General features: G+C 38.1%; 2 protein-coding genes across 3 annotated transcripts; both read right to left on the minus strand.

Annotated features, from left to right (window-relative positions):
• Positions 1-3: 3 nt before the first annotated feature.
• On the minus strand, positions 4-20671 carry cdk10 (cyclin dependent kinase 10). The gene is made up of 15 exons (XM_061721276.1): positions 20515-20671; positions 18400-18621; positions 12351-12578; positions 11158-11230; positions 10991-11062; positions 10488-10590; positions 8443-8524; positions 6673-6740; positions 3936-3988; positions 2511-2580; positions 1922-1981; positions 1517-1640; positions 893-1032; positions 695-747; positions 4-595 (listed from the first exon to the last, which is right to left on the minus strand). Exons 3-15 carry the CDS (start codon positions 12438-12440, stop codon positions 501-503), a joined length of 1083 nt encoding a protein of 360 aa, XP_061577260.1. The 5' UTR covers positions 12441-12578; positions 18400-18621; positions 20515-20671; the 3' UTR covers positions 4-500.
• On the minus strand, positions 13670-16004 carry LOC133444661 (uncharacterized). 2 transcript variants are annotated; one of them, XM_061722532.1, is made up of 4 exons: positions 15694-16004; positions 15240-15332; positions 14941-15050; positions 13670-14377 (listed from the first exon to the last, which is right to left on the minus strand). In XM_061722532.1, exons 2-4 carry the CDS (start codon positions 15326-15328, stop codon positions 13797-13799), a joined length of 780 nt encoding a protein of 259 aa, XP_061578516.1. In that variant the 5' UTR covers positions 15329-15332; positions 15694-16004; the 3' UTR covers positions 13670-13796. The 2 variants fall into 2 exon arrangements, with proteins under 2 accessions (XP_061578516.1, XP_061578514.1); XM_061722530.1 differs by having other exon boundaries at positions 13670-14398.
• Positions 20672-23778: the final 3107 nt, after the last annotated feature.

Consider the following 23778-nt stretch of genomic DNA (forward strand, 5'->3'; position numbering starts at 1 on the left):
TTTTTTATTGAAACTGGACAAAGGTTTAGCTGAACGTTTAGCTTTGGGTCATCTACACCCGAGTGAGAACGTTACACGGATTATTGTCGACATCCACTCCCACGCCGAATTTACATGAATTAACTGGGCTTCTGATAGCTGACGGGCTCAGAGTTGTATCACAGCTTGATAGGATCATACCTCCCTTGGGATTATTGATCAGCTTTGAGCAGGCAGTAACAATTTCTTATTTGTAGTCAAAGGTGAAATCCAATACTTTTTGTTTTGCTTGATTGATGCTGCGTGCATCTTAGTAAACATGACAAAGTTTGTCTTTTTTTTTTTGGAGTAATTCATTGATCACATTGTACGTTACAGTTAAGACTCCAACAACAGGTAGATCCGAGGTGTTGACTTTAGCTGCACCGATGGTTTTCACTGGCTTTATTTGCCCTAAATTCCACAGTGAAGTCTTCTCCGTCCAATTTGAGTCCCATGTCTCATCATCATCATCATCATCTTCATACTTTACTCCGCTTGGAGTGGCTCTCTGCTGGAGGAGCAGCTCGCTTGTTGCGGTGGTGAGGAAAAGTTGGCATCAAGTCTGGTTCACATGCTGGAAAGAGGAGCAGAGAAGCAGCAGGGGTTCATGAATGCAACACAGGAGAAGCCAGAAATAAAGCAGATCATACATGTGCTTAAACTTTACACTCACGCAGAGGTTTCTCTTTGAAGTAGGAGCTCTCCAAAGAGTCTTTGGCAGTCGCTCTGGAGCGGGAAAATAAAACAGTCAGAGAAAGCTCTTAAAATGTACAAAAAGTGAACAAAGCTTTGGTGGAATAGCTTTTATCTCTTTAGTCAGTTCACTGCCGTTATCTGTAATCACCACATTACTCCAGGGGGAGACTTGTACCTGCGCTGCGGGTTGTACATGAAGAGCAGGTTGAGCAGTCTGTGTCCGGCATCAGACAGCCAGGTGAACTTATTCTTCAGGTTGTTGTACGGCTGCTTCCTCAGGCTGTACTGACCGATGAGAGGGAGCTGAGAGAAACCCTGCAGCACACACACACTAAAGTGTTAATAAAGATGTACATAAAGAAGAACTGAGATTTATGAAATAGTAAAGTATTATTAAAGTTGATGAGGACAATTGTCGATGATAAAGCATCCAGACAGAGATTTAATGAGTCTGATCTAATGTTTTTACAGCCACAGTGGAGACAGAAAGCCCACGTCTCCACAAAACAATTGGTTGTGTAGAGAAGTACACTTCAGGAGAAGCTTTCTTTGTTTATTAAGTGCAATAACAGCAGATTAAAGTCTAATTGGACTTTATAACTACCTCAAATTCAACAAAATGACATGCGTTGAACCAAACATCACAGATCTGCTGCAGAGTCTTCCAGTTTTATAACAACCAACAGCACATTAGGCAGGTGGTCACTGCGCCCTGTTTTAGGACTAAAAGGCCACTTTATCGACCAGTTTTCTCACGGGCGTCGTGTCCCGACGCCTGACATCAGAGTTGGAGTCTCACCGGCCAGATGTTCTCATTGGGCGTGCCCAGCAGCTGCACGATCAGGTCCACCTGCTGGATCTCTGAGGTCCCAGGGAGCAGAGGTTTGTGGGCCAGCAGCTCAGCGAGGATGCAGCCGACTGCCCTGAGACACAGACATCATGTGCACCGTTTACACCGTAGCCGAGGTCTTAGCACCTCAAACGTCCTCATATTTGCACTAAATGTACGGTTATATTGCGGACAGGCTCAACAACAGCAGCACCTGAGAGTGAACACAAAGTGTTACAGCTTCCAGAAAAAAAAAGCACATATCAATCTATACCATGATAAAAATGTAAAGTGGCTAAATTAAATGATCAGATGTGAGTTTAAAATGCACTCAAAGCACACAGGTAGCACCTGGTACCGGTACGTTTATCTCACCACATGTCCAGAGCTGTGGTCTGCGTCTTTGTCCCCAGGAGGAGCTCTGGAGCTCTGTACCTGTGTGAGGGACAAACGTTCATTACAGAGTGGCGTGGTAATGAGATGATGGAGGATTACTGTGAGGGATTACGATGAAGAGTTTCCACTGAGGTGGCACCAGCACAGCAGCACACGGGTTATCTGCAAAACACAACTGGCTCCACAGAGAACGCTTAAAGCTGAGGCTGGAGTGTGACCTGGATTATTATCTGACATCCCCTTTGACGAGTGTATCCGCTCTAATTAACATCAGCGTGAACAGAACGGCAGCCAAAGAATCAAAGGATGACTGACAGGTCGTTGAGAAAGGTCTCAAACATGTAGTGTGAATCAGAATCAGAATCATCTTTATTGGCCAGGTTCGAACATTGTCCAACAAGGAATTTGACTCCGGTAATTTCGCTCTTTGGTGATAAAATAGAATAAACAATAAAAACAAATGTGGAATTTCTATGATACAGAATAAACAGTATAAACATTTAAGGTGCAGCAGTTTGAGGTAGAATAGTTGTGGATTAAACATGGCTGAGAGGCCCACGAGACTCACCACAGGGTGACCACTCGGGGCGTCATGGGGGGCTGCGGGATCCCGTACATCCTGGCCAAACCGAAATCAGCTGCACGAAGGACAACAAAAACCAGATCCATTTTCAGAAGTAGTCTGGACAGTTTCTCAGTAATTATAAGGAAAATAATAAACATTTGTTGACATAAAACAGGGAAAACAGTGAAGAAACTGGAGTATCAGTGCTCGTTTTAGACCGTGATAGTAGTAGCAGAAAAAATGCTGTTTATGCCATCCTGATGCAAAGATTTCAACTGCTCCTCCTGATTTTAATCACATCAGTCAACCGAATCAAAGGAAACGTGATATGTGAGATGATCTACTTTCTCACCCTCAAAGTAGCATCTTTAATTTACTATATTTTTGTTCATTTGAGCTAAATCTGCCCTCTGATGAAGACCAGGTGATCCATACAAGCAGCTACTACTAAAGTTGAGGTAAGATGTTTATTTAGGATACATTTCCTCTTTGTAAAGCCACATTTTTACAGTAGCTGACATGTTCCTTCATAAATATTGGTTAGTTAAACAAAACATATCCTGCTACTCAGAAAGAAAAACAACTGTTGTCTCCAACAAACAGCTTTTTTTTTTTACTGATGAATGACGACGACCACTTGTTTTACCAACTTAAAGATTCACATGAACTTGAAAAAATTCAGTCCAGTCATTTTTTATTTCTATTTTTTATTTGTTACCTCCAAACAAGAACTGAGGTCATTTGCACCCAAACCTTTATCGTGGTTCTGTATTTAGTCGTCATTCATACGTCTGAGAAGGACATGAATGACAAAGACTGGAATAAAGTGGAAAGAGGACAAAATAAACAAAGTAAAAACCACAATGCCATTCATGTCTTCACTGATGAACTTATGTTTTGACACCAAGGAGGAAAAAAACAATTCAAATCCAATGAAATTTAACAACATTACTGCCATCACGACTATAAGTAAACTGGTTTTCCTTTAATTTTATACAGGTTTGGCAGCAGATTGCTTTGCTTAATGAGCTTTAGATGTTGTGTAAAGTGTAAGTAACAGAATTAACCTCATATAGTGATTAACTTCATTAACTTATTAACCTCATTAACCTATTTTTTAATTCCCAGTAGAACATAAACAACATCAGATGAAGTTGAAAAAGACATTTTGCCATTTCATGGAAAATATTGGCTCACTTTGAATTCAATGGCAGCCACACATCCCAAAAACAGTTGGAACAGGAGCTGCTAAACCTAAAGTAAGTGATAAAACACTTAGAGCTGAGTGAATGTATTTATCGGTTCAGCAGAAACTCTGCAGGAATAAACACAGCAGAGAGGTCAAAGATCGGCAGTGGCGGGGTCAGGAGGTGTAATGTGATTACAGGGAAAGCTGTGGAGGTGGTTAAGTTTACGGAGAAGACTCACCGATCTTAACGCAGCCTTTGTCCGTCATCAGCAGATTAGACACCTTCAGGTCCCTGATAACAAGATCGAGGAGGATAATGAGCCAGCAGCTCCCGCTCTGCCTGCATCTACAGCACTTCTTCAGTCCCAGCAGGTGTGTTAAAGCTCAGTGTTGGTAAACGGCTTCCCGTCGTTCCCCTGAGCTCAGCCACTCTAAACGCAGTAAACTCAGAACAGACTCATCCCTGAATCGACTGACGCCGAGGCTCCTAACATATAACTGGGCAATCACAAACATTGAAAAGGCACAAAAAGTTCTTTTTAGAAAAAAAATAAGAATTAAAATTTGGCCGCACAAAAACGTAAAGCTAAGTTAACTAAATCCTGAAAACGTTGTTTATTTCCTCTTCTGTCAAAGCCGACACTTCACCTACAGGAAGTTGTTCAGCTCTGGATTATGTCAATCGCTCCATGTATTACATATTTTTAGATTCAGTGGGACGTGAACTTTCAGGGTTTGTGATGAGCTCAAATGTCCATGAAGAACAAATGTAGAAATTGTTAAGTGAAAACCACTCAACAACCACTCAACAAAACTATTCATTCTTCTATTACTCAGTGAGTTACCTTTACATACAAACCCAATTCCAAAAAAGTTGGGACACTGTACAAATTGTGAATAAAAATAGAATGCAATTATGTGAAAGTTTCAAATTTCAATATTGTATTCAGAATACAACATAGATGACATATCAAATGTTCAAACTGAGGAAATGTATAATTTTAAGTTTAAAATACGTTGTTTTTCAATTTCATGGCATCAACACATCTCAAAAAAGTTGGGCCAGGTAGCAATAAGAGGCCGGGAAAGTTAAATGTACATATAGGGAACAGCTGGAGGACCAATTTGCAACTCATTAGGTCAATTGGCAACATGATTGGGTATAAAAAAAGCCTCTCAGAGTGGCAGTGTCTCTCAGAAGTCAAGAAGGCAGAGGATCACCAATTCCCCAAATGCTACGGCAAAAAATAGTGGAGCAATATCAGAAAGGAATTTCTCAAAGAAAAATCGCAAAGAGTTTGAAGTTACCATCATCTACAGTGCATAATATCATCCAAAGATTCAGAGAATCTGGAACAATCTCTGTGCGTAAGGGTCAAGGCCGCAAAACAATATTGGATGCCCGTGATCTTCGGGCCCTTAGACGGCACTGCATCACATACAGGTATGCTACTGTAGTGGAAATCACAAAATGGGCGCAGGAATACTTCCAGAAAGCATTGTCGGTGAACACAATCCACCGTGCCATTCGCCGTTGCCGACTAAAGCTCTATAGGTCAAAAATGAAGCCATTTCTAACAAGATCCAGAAGCGCAGGCGTTTTCTCTGGGCCAAGGCTGATTTAAAATGGACTGTGGCAAAGTGGAAAACTGTTCTGTGGTCAGACGAATCAAGATTTGGAGTTCTTTTTGGAAAACTGGGACGCCATGTCATCCAGACTAAAGAGGACAAGAACAACCCAAGTTGTTATCAGCGCTCAGTTCAGAAGCATCTCTGATGGTGTGGGGTTGCATGAGTGCGTGTGGCATGGGCAGCTTACACATCTGGAAAGACACCATCAATGCTGAAAGGTATATCCAAGTTCTACAACAACTTATGCTCCCATCCAGACGTTGTCTCTTTCAGGGAAGACCTTGCATTTTCCAACAGGACAATGCCGGACCCCATACTGCATCAATTACAACATCATGGCTGCGTAGAAGAAGGATCCGGGTACTGAAATGTCCAGCCTGCAGTCCAGATCTTTCACCCATAGAGAACATTTGGCGCATCATAAAGAGGAAGATGCAACAAAGGTGGCATAAGACAGTTGAGCAACTAGAAGCCTGTATTAGACAAGAATGGGACAACATTCCTGTTTCTAAACTTGAGCAACTTGTCTCCTAAGTCCCCAGGCGTTTGCAGACTGTTATAAAAAGAAGAGGGGATGCCACACAGCGGTAAACATGGGCTTGTCCCAACTTTTTTGAGATGTGTCGATGCCATGAAATTGAAAAACAACATATTTTTCCCTTAAAATTATACATTTCTTCAGTTTGAACATTTGATATGTCGTCTATGTTGTATTCTGAATAAAATATTGAAATTTGAAACTTCCACGTAATTGCATTCTATTTTTATTCACAATTTGTACAGTGTCCCAACTTTTTTGGAATTGGGTTTGTACATGGTACTTTCTAAAATATCTTAAAAAAATATAGTATATACACTACTTAAAAAGAGGCACTTAACTGCGCATGCAAAGTCTGTCTTCTTGTTGACATAAAAAAAAAAAAAATCTGTCCATAGATGTTTATTGTTAGTAGTTTGGCAACTATATTCATATTTATACAAATTAAATCAGGTAGCACCATTAAACTCAATTCTTTCCTCACAGTTTTGTTTTTATTCCCTTCTCTGAACATCATAAACTTTGAGGCATTTGCATAATCTACAACATTTAAGCCCCATTTGCATTCATGCTGCAGGTATGTTTGGGAAGCGGCTGACAGATGCTGCAGGTCCGAATCAAACGTTCATGCCATCTTTATGTTGAAACTCTTCAAAGACTTGATTCATGAGACTCAAAACAACTCCAGATCACAAAACAAAGTCTGTTGTGTAGTGTGCACAGTACAAAGATCCGACAAGACTGAGAATGGTGTAGTAATGATTCATCTGCCTGCTGGATGTCGTCTGTGACGGCGTGGGACTGACCTGTGTATGATGAAGTTGTGGTGGAGATATTCCAAGCCTCTGAGCAGCTGAAGGACGATACACTTGACCTGGGAAAAGACACAAGAGACCGCATTCAAAATCAAAGTCCAAAGTTGGGAGGTTTTGTTGCCCATCGATGGCATCTGTGTACCTCACGGCCACATGTACTGCCTTAAGCTCTCACTCTTTCACCCCACTCACACAGCAGCGCCATGGCAACACTCGACAGCGAGTGTTTCTAACACGCCTTTGTTATATTTCCTCTTGCCTGGTACACAATCAAGCCATGTGCTTCGAAACCCATCCCAGCCAATGTATGATTTCACTTCACTCATTTAACTTTCCTGCTGTGTAGCTCCGGTTGAGCAGGTGACACGTGTAGAGAGGCTTTGGCCCGGTTGCAGCTGACCCACGTTCGAGTCCCGGCCAGGGATCCTTTGCTGCACGTCTTCCCACTTTCAAAAGGTATTTTATTGTATTGTTGCTGTTGTTCTTTTATTTTTCTTTGCACACAATTGCTGCAATGTCAATTTTACTCAACTTGTTCGGCAACAATAAAGACATATAATCGACTGTCAAAATAAAGGCCTCTATTTTCCTAAAAGAAAATCTTTGAAAAACCTAAACCTTCCTCATCTGCTGACAGAAGCAACGTTCGATGCCCCCCGCTACTCTAAGAAAAAGGACAGCAATGCTGTTGACGCTGCAGACGTGTGAGGGATTCATTAAAGGACAATAACAACATGATGTGCAATATCTTTCTACCTCATACACATCCTACCTGCTTTTTTTGCACTGTTTCTTTTCTTCCCGTACTGCACTACTTTTATTTTCATTCCAATGTATATACTGTTTATATTTTGTAATTATACATTTTTTACTTTTTTTTATCCCTTCGCTGCATGTGTGTGTTGTGTGTACTGCTGCTGCACAAAGAGAATTTCCCCACTGAGGGATGAATAAAGGACTATCTAATCCAATGTAAAGGGTTGTGGCGACTTTCAGCCAGTTTGAGAATCTCAGCTGAAATTTTCTACAAGAAAAGATTAACCATGAAACTTCCCATAACACAACAATTTCTGTGCTAAAAGTAGGTCACAATCAGCTAGACCAGAGTCTTAATCTCCAGGTTGGAGTTGCCTCTCTAACCGGATCAACAACTCATCCTGCTCTGTCACACTGTCCTGTGTGCTCCAAGTCTGGGATCACCTGTGACTTCTCCTCTACATGCTTATAAACCCTGACTTGACTCTTTTTTCCCTTTACGATAAATATGTTACACATGCGTGGAGCTTTTAAGAAATGAGACTTTGTAGCGCCACCCTTCACCAAGACGGCCGTCGGGGGTACTGCAGCCAACAGCGAAGCCGGCACGGGAGAACGGGGAGAACGCGCATGCAGCGTCATGTGACGTCACATCCGCAGGACAGCGCGGGAAACTCAGCCCCACAATTGCAGCACATTTTGCAGCACACAGCCTGTTCAAGGCAACGGAGAGATACACTAGAGGGCTCATTCGTTTTGGTTTGGAACGCTTCATCTGACCTTATTACTAGAAAACTTAAAACGTTTACAAATTTTTTTCATAAATCCTGCCTCAAGCTCCTTTAAATACCCTATAATTTACATAAATAGCTAAATTAAAGAGAGGAAAAACAGAGGAAACACTAAGCACTGGCGAATAAGATTGACTTGAATTTTAAGTAAACACCAAGAGGAACCTAATTGTTTGAAAATGTCAGACAGATGTAGGAGCTTCAGTCGTCCTACCTGAGCCTCAGAGAACGGCGTCTGCATGTTATCCAGAAGACTGGCCAGGTCTTGTTCACAGTAACTCATCACCAGAAACAAACTGAGCAGAAAAACAGGAAACCAAGATTATCATCAATAATAACAGTAAATAGGTATACATGTTCAGTATTCTTACTGAAATGAAATTGCCATTTCATGGATATTTTTGTTTGTGTACTTATTGTATTTTTCTTTGTTTCCTTTACCTTTTCTTTTTCCTTTCTATTCTTTTGCTATTGACTGATTTGTTTTGGTGATTTTGTATTGAGGGGAGGATTTTTTATAAGCCCTTCGGGCTTCTTTTCCTCTCCTGCACAAATTATTTGTCCTTGTATGATAAAAAAAAAAATTATTGTGTTATCACTGTGCAAATAAATAAATGTTCTCGGTTCTTTTATGGACAATGAAGTTTCATGCGTTTCTAAATAGCTTGGAGGCCCATATATATAGAATTAGTTTATGATGAATGCACATCTCCAATCTCCAATTAATGAATGATAATGTCCAATGGACTACTGTAATGCCCTCTGTACGGGCTTCAACCAGACCTCCCTTGCACGCTTACAGTTAGTCCAAAAACGCGGCTGCTCGTCTTTTAACAGGAACCCACAAGCATGACCACATCACCCCCGTTCTGGCCTCCCTTCACTGGCTCCCTGTCTCTTTTAGAATTAATTTTAAAATATTATTGTTTGTTTTTAAGTCATTAAATATATCTCAGACCTCCTACACGTTTACACTCCCTCGAGGTCTTTGAGGTCCTCTGCTCAGTCACGTCTTGTCGTTCCCAAAACCAGGCAAAAATCCAGGGGCAACCGTGCTTTTTCAGCAATAGCCCCTAAATTATGGAATGAGCTACCTCCCCACATAAAAATGGCCCCCACCCTCGAAATTTTTAAATATCGTCTTAAAACGTATTTTTATTCTTTGGCTTTTAATCCAGCATGAGAGTTGTGTGGTCTCCGTCTTGTCTTTTATGTTTCTGAATCACTGGTTGTTGTCTGTTTGGTGTGTTTTTATTTTGTGCTTTTATGTGTGTATGTTTTTTAAAATGTGCTATATAAATAAAGTGGATTGGATTGGATTGAATGAACACATGTAGTTAACAGAAGATGAGACACCTGACAGGCTCCTGCTGTAAACATTATGACTGTGAATATCTCCTTGGTGCCCCCCCGCCAAAAAACCCCTAAAATGAAAACTGAAAAAACAACTGGCAGAGAGCTCTCCATCGTCATGAGAAGCAGAACTCCATGACCCGTGGTGTCTTCCCTCTCCAACTCACATCCACCAACATGCACTCATAGCAGGATATCTGCAGGTTTGACAGATTCAATTTAAGATGTTTTAAAGGCAATCGTTACCAGAAGAAAGTGCAAAGGATATACTCCATTCTTCAGACTCCTGAGGTATTTACTTTAGCTTGTTTCAGTAAATCATGGGCTGTTGCCATGAACTGGGACCCTGGTACGCACTGAACCTTCCCAGGTGCACATGTGCACATCCAGTTGGTTCATTCATACTTTCATTGGACATTACCACAAATGATTCAATCACTTAAGAAATAAGTTCTTATGAAATCAGCAAATTAATTATTAATTTACATGCAAGAGGGAATGACTAGTGTCTTTAGTAAGGATGGTAATACCACGTCTTTGATCAGTAGGTCAAGCTACTACAAGTTTAATATGGGATATTATGAACCTTGATACAGTAGTGGAGTGTATATTTTTCCAAAACTACTGTTTAAATGGAGACCTGCATCATTTTCTATGCAAACTACTTTTACATACTACTTTTTAATATAACGTTTTTTATTTCTAGCACTCCACTTCCCCTCTCCCCTCAAAGTTCTTATGCTGTTTGTTCAGGCTGCATTTGTAAATAAGAATTTGTTCTTAAATTGCTTGCCTGGGATTTTATTTAAGGGTTAAATAAAAAAATACAGATTCTTGGTAGCATATGTACCTGCAAACTACTGAACCGTCACTATTGTACTGCATAGAGTGTCGTGTGTGTGTTACCTCTCCAGGTGGCTGCCTACCACCACCTGTTTAAGCTCCACTATGTTGGGGTGCCGCAGCCTCAGCAGTAGTGTGATCTCTCGGAGGCTGCTGATGGGGATCCCTGATAGACAGAGAGAAGATCTTACAGTTTACTTTGACACTGAGCAACAGAAATAATAGAAAAGCATCACAGCATGTTGTTAAATGCTGTGGATTTTAGATGCAAGATTGACCAATATTAAATGTTCAAGGCCGATGCTGACCATAAAAAAAAGACAGAAAACTAATAATCTATATTTGAACCCAATATGCATTTGAAAAAAAAATAAATAAATCAAAACCATGGGTGTAAAGATTTAGACTCTTGTAGCACGTTTTTTATTTATACATAGCAGATTTTGCACAGGAAAAGACATACAAATATTGTTCTTATGAATCTGGTCAATCTTACAACAATCACACTTGAGAAAATTAGAGAAAAAGAATAATTAGAAAGAACCATGTCAAAGTAAGCATCTCACCATCTTTCTCTTTGTCCATTCTGACTTTCTTCAGTGCTACAATCTCATCTGACCTGGTGTCACGGGCTCGGTCTGAAGGAAGAAAACAAACTGTTTATTTCTTGTACATGCTTGGTAACGGCCTTGATGTGTTAATTAGTGTTAGTGATACAGTTAACTGAACTTACACACGATGCCGTATGTTCCTTCTCCTATTCGGTTCAGTTTCTCAAACTCTCTGACGCTTCTGCAGCTTCCAAACTGAAATAGGAAAGAAGAGATTTATCTTGCATTTTATTTTTTTTCTGGTCTAAAGTAAAGAGCTGAGGTTGCAGTGCTATAGATAGATCCATCCATCCATCCATCCTCCATCCATCCATCCACCAGTAGGACCACATCAGTGACTCTGCAGCTGAAGGAATAAACCTGGTATTTCCTGTGGTTTGGTTTAAGGAATTTACCGCGGTTGAATTGGTTTGATATTGGATATTGGATATTATGAATTCAACACCCATAAAACTTGTGATACATACCACTGATTTTGGTCAAACCACTTGTGATGTGTTCATGGTAATCTAGACTATATATCACAAAACAGTAATTATTAAAAAATCATATATATGGGCATATATATGGGCTGATTTAAAAATCATATATATGGGCTGATTTAATGTGGTTTAATGAATTCAACACCCATAAAACTTGTGATACATACCACTGATTTTGGTCATATTGCTTGTGATGTGTTCATGGTCATCTAGACTATATATCACAAGAGAGTAATTATTATAAAAATCATATTATGGGCTGATTTAATGAGGTTTAATGAATTCAACACCCATAAAACTTGTGATACATAACATCGATTGTTTTCATTAAACCAGCCCATATATATGCCCATATAAATGATTTTTTAATAATTACTGTTTTGTGATATATAGTCTAGATGACCATGAACACATCACAAGTGGTTTGACCAAAATCAGTGGTGTGACATGTTTGTTTTTCTTTCAAATACGTTAAAAATTCGGTGAAGCAACGTTACACTCAAATGTTGAATGAAAAGATCATCAATAAACTATAATCACAGCCGTGTCAGGATAATCAATAAGATATTACTCGAAGGGACTTATGAATATAAAACCAAATAGTTGCATGAACCACAATTGGATCGATTTAAAATGACCAGTTCAGCAGATATATTATTTTAAACAATTTTAAACTTTTGCCGAATTTTTAACTGAACCACGTAGATTGGGATTATATCATTAACTCTCTCCCTGCACTCAAGAGTATCGTCACAGGTGAACGAAATCATCAAATTAGCAGAATCAACAACGGAGTTTGGTTGGTTTGGTTCTCTCCCCGCTTATTTACTTACTCTCTCGTTTTGAGGCACCGTGAAGGTTTTATTGTCCTTGATGGATTTAAGCCTTATAGTGTCAGATTCGTCTTCTGCAGGGGCGTCCATTGTTGAGTTTGTGATTACAGCTCAGAGGGAGGAGGATGTAAACAGTAGCACGCAGCGGCCGCCATAGTAGTTTGTTTGGCTTCCGCCACCAAGTGGACACATAAAAACTATCCCGGAGTTTGTCAGTGTTGAGTCAATCTGTTGGCAAAAGAAATAAAATAAATGTACTTTTCAAGGAACTGATCATATTTTAACTCTTAAGAACAATTGTTGTACTTTAAAAAAAAATGTTTTTGCCTTTTTCTTTCTTTCTTTGGTGATTGTGACATTTTGGCTGTGCTTTATGGCATGAATTATTTCCCCTTTTGACCTTTTTTTAATGCCAGTTGCTCTTGCAGGTCTATAGACCCCTTTCCGTGTTTGTAAACAAGTATGACGTAGGCAAGCTGCGCGCGCATTGTTGCGGCAGAAAGACGGAGTTCATGACAGTTTACACTGCCGATTGACGGAAAAAGATCGTGGAAATTACGTTACTAAACTAACTTTGGCGGATGGAAAGCAACTTCCTTCCCGGAGGAAGATATCACAAAGGGGCCCGATGTCCAATGGCCGGATATTCATCTGTATTTGGTTGAGAAACCTAGTGTTTACACTCAGGAGAAGCTGCGACACTGTCAGCAGCTGTCACAGCTGAAGTTTGTAAAGAATTATGACAACTGAATGTATTTTATACACTAGACATTTTAAGTTATTTCATATTTATTTAATTTATCTTATTTTTGTTAATTTACTGTGTCCCCTTTGTTTCTTAATGAGTTTCATTAAGCATTGCCTTTGAATGAAAGCCATGTCATGTGTACCTTTGTCTGTGCTGGCTGAATGAAGTTGATAGTTATTTTAAAAAAAAATAAAAAAATAAAAATTACATGAGCTTTATTGTCCATCCTGCATCTCACATTATCACCATTAATTTACAGAAACCTATTCCCACTAATATGATAAAAAGAAAAACATTAAAAGGCATATAATGCAAAATACTGTTTTTTAAAACTTAGTTAATTATTTTTAGGTAAATTCATTATTTTTATTTGAGGGTTTGTGGGGATTAATATATCTATAATATACCTGAGTTTGATATACAAACTCAGGTATATCTGAATATATACCTGAATATATGTATATTTGTGCAGCATATTTACAGCTGTGGAAGTTGGATGTTTGTAGCTTTAAAAAGAGAAAATAATCAATACATTTACACAATCAGTGAGAAAAAACAAATAACTCTGGTAGTTTATTAGCAAAACTTTAATAGTCAAGTAAATCATTAATGGCTGATATTCAATTCATAGTCACAGCTCCAAATCACTGATGAGAAAATAAAAAAATGTCAAGACTTGATGTTATTATTCAGAACCCTTATTTCTTAGATTTTTTCAGAACAACACTTTTACTAAGGTTTGTGAGACTAGCACACACAATAACAATATCATCCAGAAGGTCAGCCTGTGACAGTGGAATTCTTGTCTGCAAAATTCTGAAGTTCTTCCATCTCCCTATAACACGTTCAACATGTATCCTGACACGTGACAGTTGTCTTGATGTGTCGACCTCCTGTGCAGAAAGTTGCCGTTTGCCTTTGGTGAAAGCTGGAATGCGAAGGGTGGCACCATGAGCTGCAACCTTAATTTCATTAACACTATCAAAAGATGATCCTGTAGAGAGAGCTTCTTGCTGAATATTTTTACACTTCCTGCAATTTTGGTGCACAAAGTCAAAGAGCACAGATGTTATTCCAGTGATAAACAACAGTTGTACCATGTTGCACTTAATATTTGAGTATGAAAATGTAGACTTCTTCAGCTCCTCTTTAAGTCTCTCATTTTCATCTCGCAGCTGTTGATACTTTTCCTGCAGGTTGACGTAGTCACTCTTCAGCTCGGTGTACCTCAGGTTCAGGTCATTGTATTCTGTCCTCGTGACTGGGATGTCCTCTTCAGCTTTAGCAGAAAAGAGAACAGCTGAGAATTGAAGACGAGATGGATGGATGGATGGATGGAGAGGTGTATAGAGAACATAAGAGGGGCATTGGAATCAGTAGAGGACAGTTGTGAATAGCAGAGGAGAAAAGGACAGGGACAAGGAGATTTTATTTGTCACATACATAGACCTAAGATTAATTGCAACTGTGTTAGTCTACACCAGTGTTTCTCAATCCTGGTCCTCGAGTACCACTATCCTGCATGTTTTAGATGCTACCCTGCTTCAGCACACCGTGATAAAAGTACCTGTGTCATCAACAGAACTGTGCAGACCTTGGTGACAAGCTAATTAGGACCTTTAATTAGAATCAGGTGTGTTGGTGCAGGGAAACATCTAAAACATGCAGGACAGTGGTACTCGAGGACCAGGATTGAGAAGCACTGGTCTACACTGTGCATAAATATGGGTTGTAAAGAAAAGAATGGATGTTGAGATCAGCATAGGGGGAGAATACTCAACATGGTTGAACCATTATACAATGCAATGAGACATGAAATGACACAACAGTGGCTACACTTACTAGGACTGTGATCCATGCTGGTGACGTCCTCTGGAGTTCCAGGAGCAGGAGCAGGTTGATTTGGTGGAGCAACCAGAAGTCTTTCACTCCATTTCTTTTTTCTTTGGTACCTTCACATAAAAAAACTAGAATAAACAAAAATACTGATCTCAAGCTGTAATACAATACATTCCCATCTTAATTATCGGTTATGGTTTGCTTAATACCAAAATAAGTAAACCCTTAATATTCATGAGTTAATCATGTCATTAGGTTAAGCTGAAAACACAAACAGCTAGGTCTCATTTATTGTATTTTACCTTTTGATCTTTGCATCGGGGTTTTGGTTTTGTTTAGTGTATGAAAAAATAGAGGGCACAAAATCAAGACTCTCGTGGTCCAGTGACATCTCACTGTAAAAATAAAGATACACATTAGCCAAATAACACCAGATAACCACTTTTCAAGTTTCTTAAGTGTTCTGAGATGCTCAAATCAGAGAAAAGACAACCACACATCCTAAACAACAATGATGCTAGAGCGTTACAGCTGTTAAGTTACTGGAGCTGCTGTACACCCATGGATCTATAATATTAATAATATTAATTATTATTATGTACACCACACTGAAGCTCTCAGCTGTATGAGTTAGTACTAGTTAGTAGTAAACTTACAGTCTATGGAAGCAAACACTTACAATACACTTACTCTACCTACAGTTACTCAATTAAAGGCATTCAAGTAAAGCTAAACCAGATAACCACGATAACTCACCAGATATGAAATGAGCATTCTTGATGATCCTCGGTCCAGTCGGTTCTTCTGATGCTTGCAGCCACAGCTCCTACGGTGCTTTTGAAATGGCCTGTTTCCTCTGGGAATTGCAAAAAAATTATGTTCCTCGGGATTTCGATTTGTACACCCGTACACACAACAGCTGGTGGGCATGTTGTTCTTCTATAACGTTACTGAAACTCCAAAAACGCAACTTAAGAAACAAATCTTCCCTCGCTCCATTCAAACTCATGCAACTTCTTCCGCACTTCCGCCGCAACAATGCGCGCGCATCCTGTGATGACGTAGGCTGGAAAGGGGTCTATTATATACGACGGAGTATTAGGGCCAAACTAAGTGGAAATTACGAGAATAAAGTCATAATATAATGAGAATAAAGTCGTAAAATTACGAGAATAAAGTCGTAATAGAATAAAGTCGTATTATGAGAATAAAGTCGTTATATTATGAGATTAAAGTCGTAATATTACGAGAATGAAGTCTTAATATTACGAGAAGTCGTAACATTACGAGAATAAAGTCGTAATATTACGAGAATAAAGTCGTAACATTGCGAGAATAAAGTCGTAATATTACGAGAATAAAGTCGTAACATTGCGAGAATAAAGTCGTAACATTATGAGAATAAAGTCGTAATATTATGAGAATATAATTTATGAGAACTCTTCTCCCTGTGTAAAAATGAGGAATATTGAGCATTTTGTGAAGTTATATTTATAAATAATATATATAATATTATGACTTTATTCTCGTAATATTACAACTTTATTCTCAAAATATTACGACTTTATTCTCGTAATTTTACGACTTTATTCTCGTAATTTCCTTCTTTTTTTTTTTGTCTTAGTTTGGCCCTAATACTCCGTCGTAATTATTCAATATTGACACTGACTGCACCCCTTTGAGCCAAAAATATGCACGAAAAAAAAATAAGAACTACTATTAAATAGTCACATATCCACTTTTTTCTGCATACATTTTAAACCACTTCAGCTCTGCTCAAAACTACCAAAATTTCAGGATTTCAACAATAGCATCTCATGTACCATCGGTAGGTAACACTGGTGAGCTCTCTCAGTTGACAGCATGGACAGGACTCACTGGTGGCACGACACATTTATCAGCTTAGAATACTGAGAAATCCTGCATATCATTAACCACGTAATGACAGTCCCTGGTGAGGTTTTTTTTTTTTTTTTGTCAAAAACTAACTCATTGAATATCCAAAACAATAGAGTTGACCATGTTGATCCAACACTTCAAACAGCATCACTCTGCTGAGCATTGTCACTGTTGAGGGCTAAGAGGCTAAAAGCAAAACCAGTGAAGGTCACAGGCTTTGCTGTACCTCATTCTCAAGTTAACGTATGCAGTTAATAACGGTTATTAGATGTAAAAGGTAATATCTAGGTTTCCTATTTAAAACTAACAATTTTGCTGTTAGTTGAAAAGATTGCTGTCAGCTCACTCTTAATTTCATAGTCTATTTCAAACATCGCTTTGTAGCCTACCAGCGATGTATCAGCGATGTACCAAAGAGCCAATAGTTCAATAATCATCATAATAATAAACAATAAAACAAAAATGTTCAGAAGCAAATCTCTAAATGAAACAAAGAAAGACACAGTTGAACAGTTCAACTGCAACAGGTTGCCACTCAAGGCATCACTCTAGAATTGAAATATAAATATTGTATTTATGTTTACATATATTGAAACTTGAAATAAAATGATTTAATTGTCTGCTGATGCCGCTTTTCTGGTTCCATTTCAAACAGATGGCTTAAACTTGCAGAATTCATACTAAAATCAGTGACAGTAAGCTATCCACATTATGGACTTATCAACTTCCAACACCAGGCTTTAAACCTAAGAGGTTCCTTTCTTAAAAACATGTCCCTTACTATGCAGCAAACATGTTCATTGGAACAACTTAGATTTTTCTTTCCAGAGCACGTTATTCCAAAATGATACATGGTTACACCGCAGCTTCTCACCTTATCTACGAAACACCTTAAAATGTTGTTTCTTGTTTTTACCTGTTTACAACACAGACACATGAGTTGCTAAACCCATTTGCAGTACAGACTTCACATGAAGGTCATCCAGAGCTGTTTGGCTACATCTGCACTACCAAATCTATCTCACTTTTAGCATTTTCTGATCGGTATCTGATTTTCCTGACTGTCTGTTTCCTTTATATATTGTATTTATATATTATAAGTCATATTTTTCACAAGTTTTTCCAAAAACAGAAAAATGAAACCCAATATTTGGTTCAGTTGTTTTTGCTTTTTCAGAAACTTGAGGAAAATATGACTCATGCGATATTTTAAGTGGGTGACGTTGCAAGTGATCAGATTCAGTCTGTGTCTGTGTGTCCTTGGTGACTTTCCCTAAGCTATGTGGTTGCTATGGTAACCCACACAGGAGCCAGTCATGCCACATTGCTTCAGTCAAAAGTAGAGGAATTTTCAGATTTGACGCATTGATGACACTGTCAGCAGATCAAATTGTGACGACAGAGCGAGAGCTGAAATCGTACGTGAGGCCGGGACTGTTCCAAAGTCAGGAACTCCTAAATGATCATTTTGAAAATGTTAAAAATGTGATGATTGTGGTTATTTTTTCAACATGGTACTTTTTTTTGCTCCAAAAGGATCCTTCTTATCTCCTTTTACGTCACCTTAATGTGGCATGTTGAGTTACTGTCTGGCTACTTGTTTCTTCCCCACCACAAACGGTGTAGAACCAGGCCGCCGCTCCTTCATCGCATCAGCTATGGTGATGTTGGATGGCGTGGCATAGATGTCTTCTCGTGATGGAGCTGTGATGATGATGACCGGGTGACGGTCAGAAGAGTTGGCTATCTCAGGGTTGGGCTGCGGTGAGAGCAAGTTCTCTGAAACTGAAAAGGGACAAAATCAAGAAGCAGTACCATAATAAATATGTTCTTTCTTATGTACTAGATACTTTGGGTATTTCGATATTTTTTAACTCCATCAGACCATATATAGTATAATACAACAATCATAGTCATTGCCGATAAACATCTTCTCCAGGAAATGTTTCAAATGGTTTTAAAGGTCAAGCTGAATACTATATTTAAAAGCATCTTCATAATAGTATGACCAACATTTCCCTTAATCTACACATTTTAGTAAAATGTTTTAGGTTTACAGAAAAATTGAAGGGAAAAACAAAACGATAATGAAAATAGAAAGACAAAACACTGATATTCAGTCATTTTTGCTGTGGAAAACTACAACTGACTTTCTGGGGCTCATCGACTACCTATTGATGCCGTTGTCTCATATTCAAACAAGGCAGTTTTAGAAATTATGAACAATTTTATGTTTTGCCACATTTGGCTGTCGTAACAATATTTTTGCTTATTCAAATAAGAGCAAAGCCCTGCGATGGACTGGCGATCTGTCCAGGGTGGACTCCTGCCTCTCGCCTGTAATGAGCTGGAATATGCTCCAGCAGACCCCCATGACCCTGAACAGGATTAAAATCAGGTATGGAAAATAAATAGATGGATGGAAATGAGAGCAAAAGCAGGGCTCAGTTCACTGATTTTCAAATAAGTCATTCCTCTTGGTATTCATTAGGTGTCTCTGTTCCAGCAGTCACGTCAATCCTCATGGTTCAGTCTGATGTGAAGGGCATGGTTTAAAACAGCCTCACTGCACATTGCTTCACGTTAACCTGAACTCCTTGTTTTGCAGGGCGTTATGCTCGTCAACACAGATCTCAGAGACTTTCCTCATCCAGTTGTGTCTCGGTGCCGCCCTTTGGGAGCATCGTCACAGTTTTATCAAGTAATCAAGTAAATTCATGTTAGTCTTATTTGTTTATTGTTCTAATGTCAGCATCTACTTATTTATTTTTTATTTCACTCGGTCTTTTTGTAATTGAAAACTTGTCATTTGTGGAAATATTATAATTACTTAAATTAAAAGATTTGTTTGAATTAATTTAAGAAACAAAGGATTTTCCTTTTTACCTCCTGCAGCTAAATGTTGGATTGTTCCCGATCCTAAAGCATACATAAGGTGATCTATACCGTACCTGCTGACTAGGGAAGACCCAGCAGTGTGTGTGTGCTTGTGTGTGCTAAGACATGTGGTCACAGACTGTGTTTCCACGAACAACAACAGCCCCTGTCAAAGAGGATTGGTCTAGTTTCTTAATGGCGTTAGGGCTGCGTCCACATCATACAACACTACATGGAGGAGCATTGAGTAAACTTAATGATGATCAGCTCAAATTATTTGCCTTAAAACAGTTGCTCCCCACTTATGTAGTTTAATATAATCATAGCGTTCTCAGGAGAAGCCGAGCATCGTGAATGACTTGTGTTATGCATGAACTTGAATTTACCCGGGCTGTTGTCTGACTACTTGGGTCGTGAAGTTTTTCTCAGTATATTAATTCCCCAATCACAATTGGACAGCCAATAGCTGCTGTTTTCCAACAGTAATTACTTGTAGTTTTTTTTCTTTTTAATCACCCACCTTCTACCTTAATTCTGAGCAACCTCTTCACTGACAAATAATCTCAAAAGCTTAATTTTACAGTAGTTCAGCGGTAATAGAAAAAGGTCAACTGCAGCTCAGTCTGACACCTGAAAGATCTGAAAACTGCCCTTTGATATGTAGGATTGATATCAGTATTTGTGCTGAATTACAATTATTGCTGACTTTTACTCACATTTTCTAACTTTATTATGAATATTTAAACACTCAAATAGTTGCTGATTATGCTTCATGTCAGGTTTAGCGTAGTCCGTGCTTACCTGAATCTTCCCTCTGGCTTGCTCCAGAACCCATCGGGCTTCAGTCAGCTGTTGCACATTTCAAACATGTCCACATATATGATCCTCACATGTCGATGGGTCTTATTCTACGACACATTTGGAGTCTGCACACATGCCAGTCGTCTTCCCATCTCTGTCACTCTGTGTGGGAGAGACACTAATCCTGCACAGCGGCTTACAGCAGTGGTAGGAGATCCTGGATTTGCAGGACTTGTTTAAGTAGAAACTTAGGAAACTTTCTTAGGAAAGGTATAATGCTTTAGGATTTTTTTTTTTATCAATGACTCTTAAATAATTAAAATCCTATATTAAATAGGATATTGTAAAAAGAGATTAAATATTGAATGTTTGCGTTTGAAGCCAGTTAACAGGTTTAAAAATGTTGGGGCAGAAGCAAAATGAGACTGGGGAAGTGGAACAAGCCATATCTAATTAGGTTAATTGGAAAAAGGCTGGGAACATGACTGGGAATAAAAGGAGAGGCTGTTTCAGAAGTAAATATAAAAGTCTACATTGGAGTCTACATTGGCAGATACTTTAGCAATTTAAGAAGAACTTATCATTATCATCAGTCAAGGTTGATAACAAGACAGTGAATGTGCAAAGAAAGGCTGTAATCTCCAGTCCTTCAAGCAGCACTGAATTTAAAACCAACATAATTCTGTGAAGAAATCACAGCCCGGACTTGTGAATGAATGGTGCATAAACATTTTGGAGCAACATCTTGCTGCCACCATGGTGTTTCTGTTCTCAGAGAATGCTTTGCTTATTTCAACAATACAAAGCCAACAACACTCTGGTAAACCAGCAGACTGAAGCCTCAGTTTCTAGTGCTAATATGTTGGGATGCAACAGTTTCCAGCTAGAACGCTGCTAGACTCAAGACTCAATCATGTATTTTTCTGGGAAACCCCCCCCCAAAAAATGTAATTTACTTTAATCAGTTCAAACATTGCCTATGTTATTGTTGCGCAAATCCCAGTTAAACACGAGGTTGTAATGGTTTGCTAATCACTTGTGGCTTTCTTTATATTTTACACAGCAGCTCAATTGTTTGGAAATTTCACCAATTAAAGGCTGAAAGTTCAAATATTCAGATGTTAAATCATGAGTGAAAACATAAGTGAGATCGTACAAATGTAAAGGCTTTTATTACAATTTGCAACAATAAGAGAAGGAAAACCCAACAGCTAACGAGACGGTCTTAAAACTGAACCTGGAACCTTAATGAATCTTCACAGCAATGAAAGAATACTAAATTGAAAAAAGAAAAAAACGACAAATGTTTTATAAAACGTAACAATCTATTTTCAATTTTTATAGTGATAAAATGTATTGCAGAGTTTAAATAATTTTGCACAATAAAAACTAAGAGGTATTCTCTACATTACTTTACATATCTGCTGTGACTAAAACAGAAGATGATCAAGTGAACAATCATAAAACACTCGTGAACGACATGTACCATGTAACTGTTTATTTATTACAGGCTCTGCTTTCTTCCTCTCTTTTAAACTCCTGTGTGCTCAACCCAAAGTTTACTAGGATTTGTTTGCCCATCGCCGGAGATACTCCAAGTCATCTTCAATATCTTCCTCCTCCATATTGGCTTTAATTGATGAAGAAGAAGAAAGAAAGAAGAAAAACATAAATCATTTGCATGAAATGAATTGAACTGAATGTGTCTGCTGTCTCTACAAAGTAGATGTAAATTAACATGTAAAGCAACACACTGCACCTCCTCCTGTTTACCTTGTTTACTCAAGACATTCATACATGACAGTGTCATTTGAAGGTCATTATTTTACTTCCCTATAGTTCATTTTTGTGCTTTGTTTAAAGTTTTATTTGTAGATCATGTTTATCATCTAGTTGAGGTTTAAAATTAAAAACTTTTCCCAGGAAAAATGTGATTAGAGATATCTGTAATATGAGTTTTCTTTTTTATAAGAAAAGCTCTTTTGATATTATAATAATAATAATAATAATAATAATAATAATAATAATAATAATAATAATAATAATAATATATTTTGATCATATGTGTGAGTATTTGGGATTGAAACCCAAGTCACATAAGTAACAAAAAGTGATGCCATATATATATATATATATATATATATATATATATATATATATATATATATATATATATATATATATATATATATATATATATATATATATATCATCACTTTTTGTTACTTATGTGACTTGGGTTTTTATAAAGTTTTCATAGCTGAAGATTTGAACTTAACCATAGTATACTACAGTAGTTATTCCTTGTGTTTATAGTAACGTCTTGAAGAAACTGTAATTATATCAGCATGAAAAGGTTATTAATTTGTGGTCCTAAAAAAAAGCTGTAAGCCATTGTTTGCCATTTTTTATGTTGATGTTATGTTTATGTAATAATTGCTTGGGGGTCATGTTTTGGGTCTCTGGAAAGATCCTAGAGACAACTTCTGTTGTAATAGACGCTATATAAATAAATTGAATTTAATTTAATTGAATTAGGATACGTCTACTTAACACTAAAAGGCAAGACATATCTAATGAAATAAATGCTACTCCTCTATTTCTACTGAAATTGGCAGTAGGTGTGTGTTTTCCAATGATGACAAGCCTTGTTTTTCCAGTGAGGGAGATGCCGCCCCACACCATCACACTGCCTCCACCAAAAGATGTTAATCTATCATCCAGCAATCAGCATAGCTTTCTCTGCATTTTCTCCACATGTGAACATATGATCCAACTGAATCTGGACTCATCCTCCATAACTTTCTACCACATGTTCAGGTACCAGGTTCAGACACCGGCTCAGACGGGCCTGTGACGGGCGGTGAAGTGCAGTCACAGCAGGCCTCCTGGCAGCTCCTGAGCTACTTTTTGCTTAAAATGGCTTTTAATTGCTATACAGTACAAGCCATATTTTTTTTCTAACTTCTTAATTTAAAGATGAAAGCCTACTACACTTTGATCGTATCTTGAATATTTTAGTTCAAATCCATTGTCATGGCATACAAAGGCAAAATAATAATTTTAAAGAAACTCTTTTCATTGTCCAAATCTGTCTGGACATAACTGTTCCACTAATTTAAACTAGCTCAAAACTTAATAACACATTTTTAAATGTGCTTTCCCACACTTATTAGACACATTTAGGCTTTTTAATTAATCATTTAGTGACATGATGTGATTTAAAAAAAGAGTAATTTATTGTAGCCTGATTGTACTTTACAG

The sequence above is a fragment of the Cololabis saira genome, chromosome 5 (assembly GCF_033807715.1).
Source record: "Cololabis saira isolate AMF1-May2022 chromosome 5, fColSai1.1, whole genome shotgun sequence".
Classification (NCBI taxonomy): Eukaryota; Metazoa; Chordata; class Actinopteri; order Beloniformes; family Belonidae; genus Cololabis; species Cololabis saira.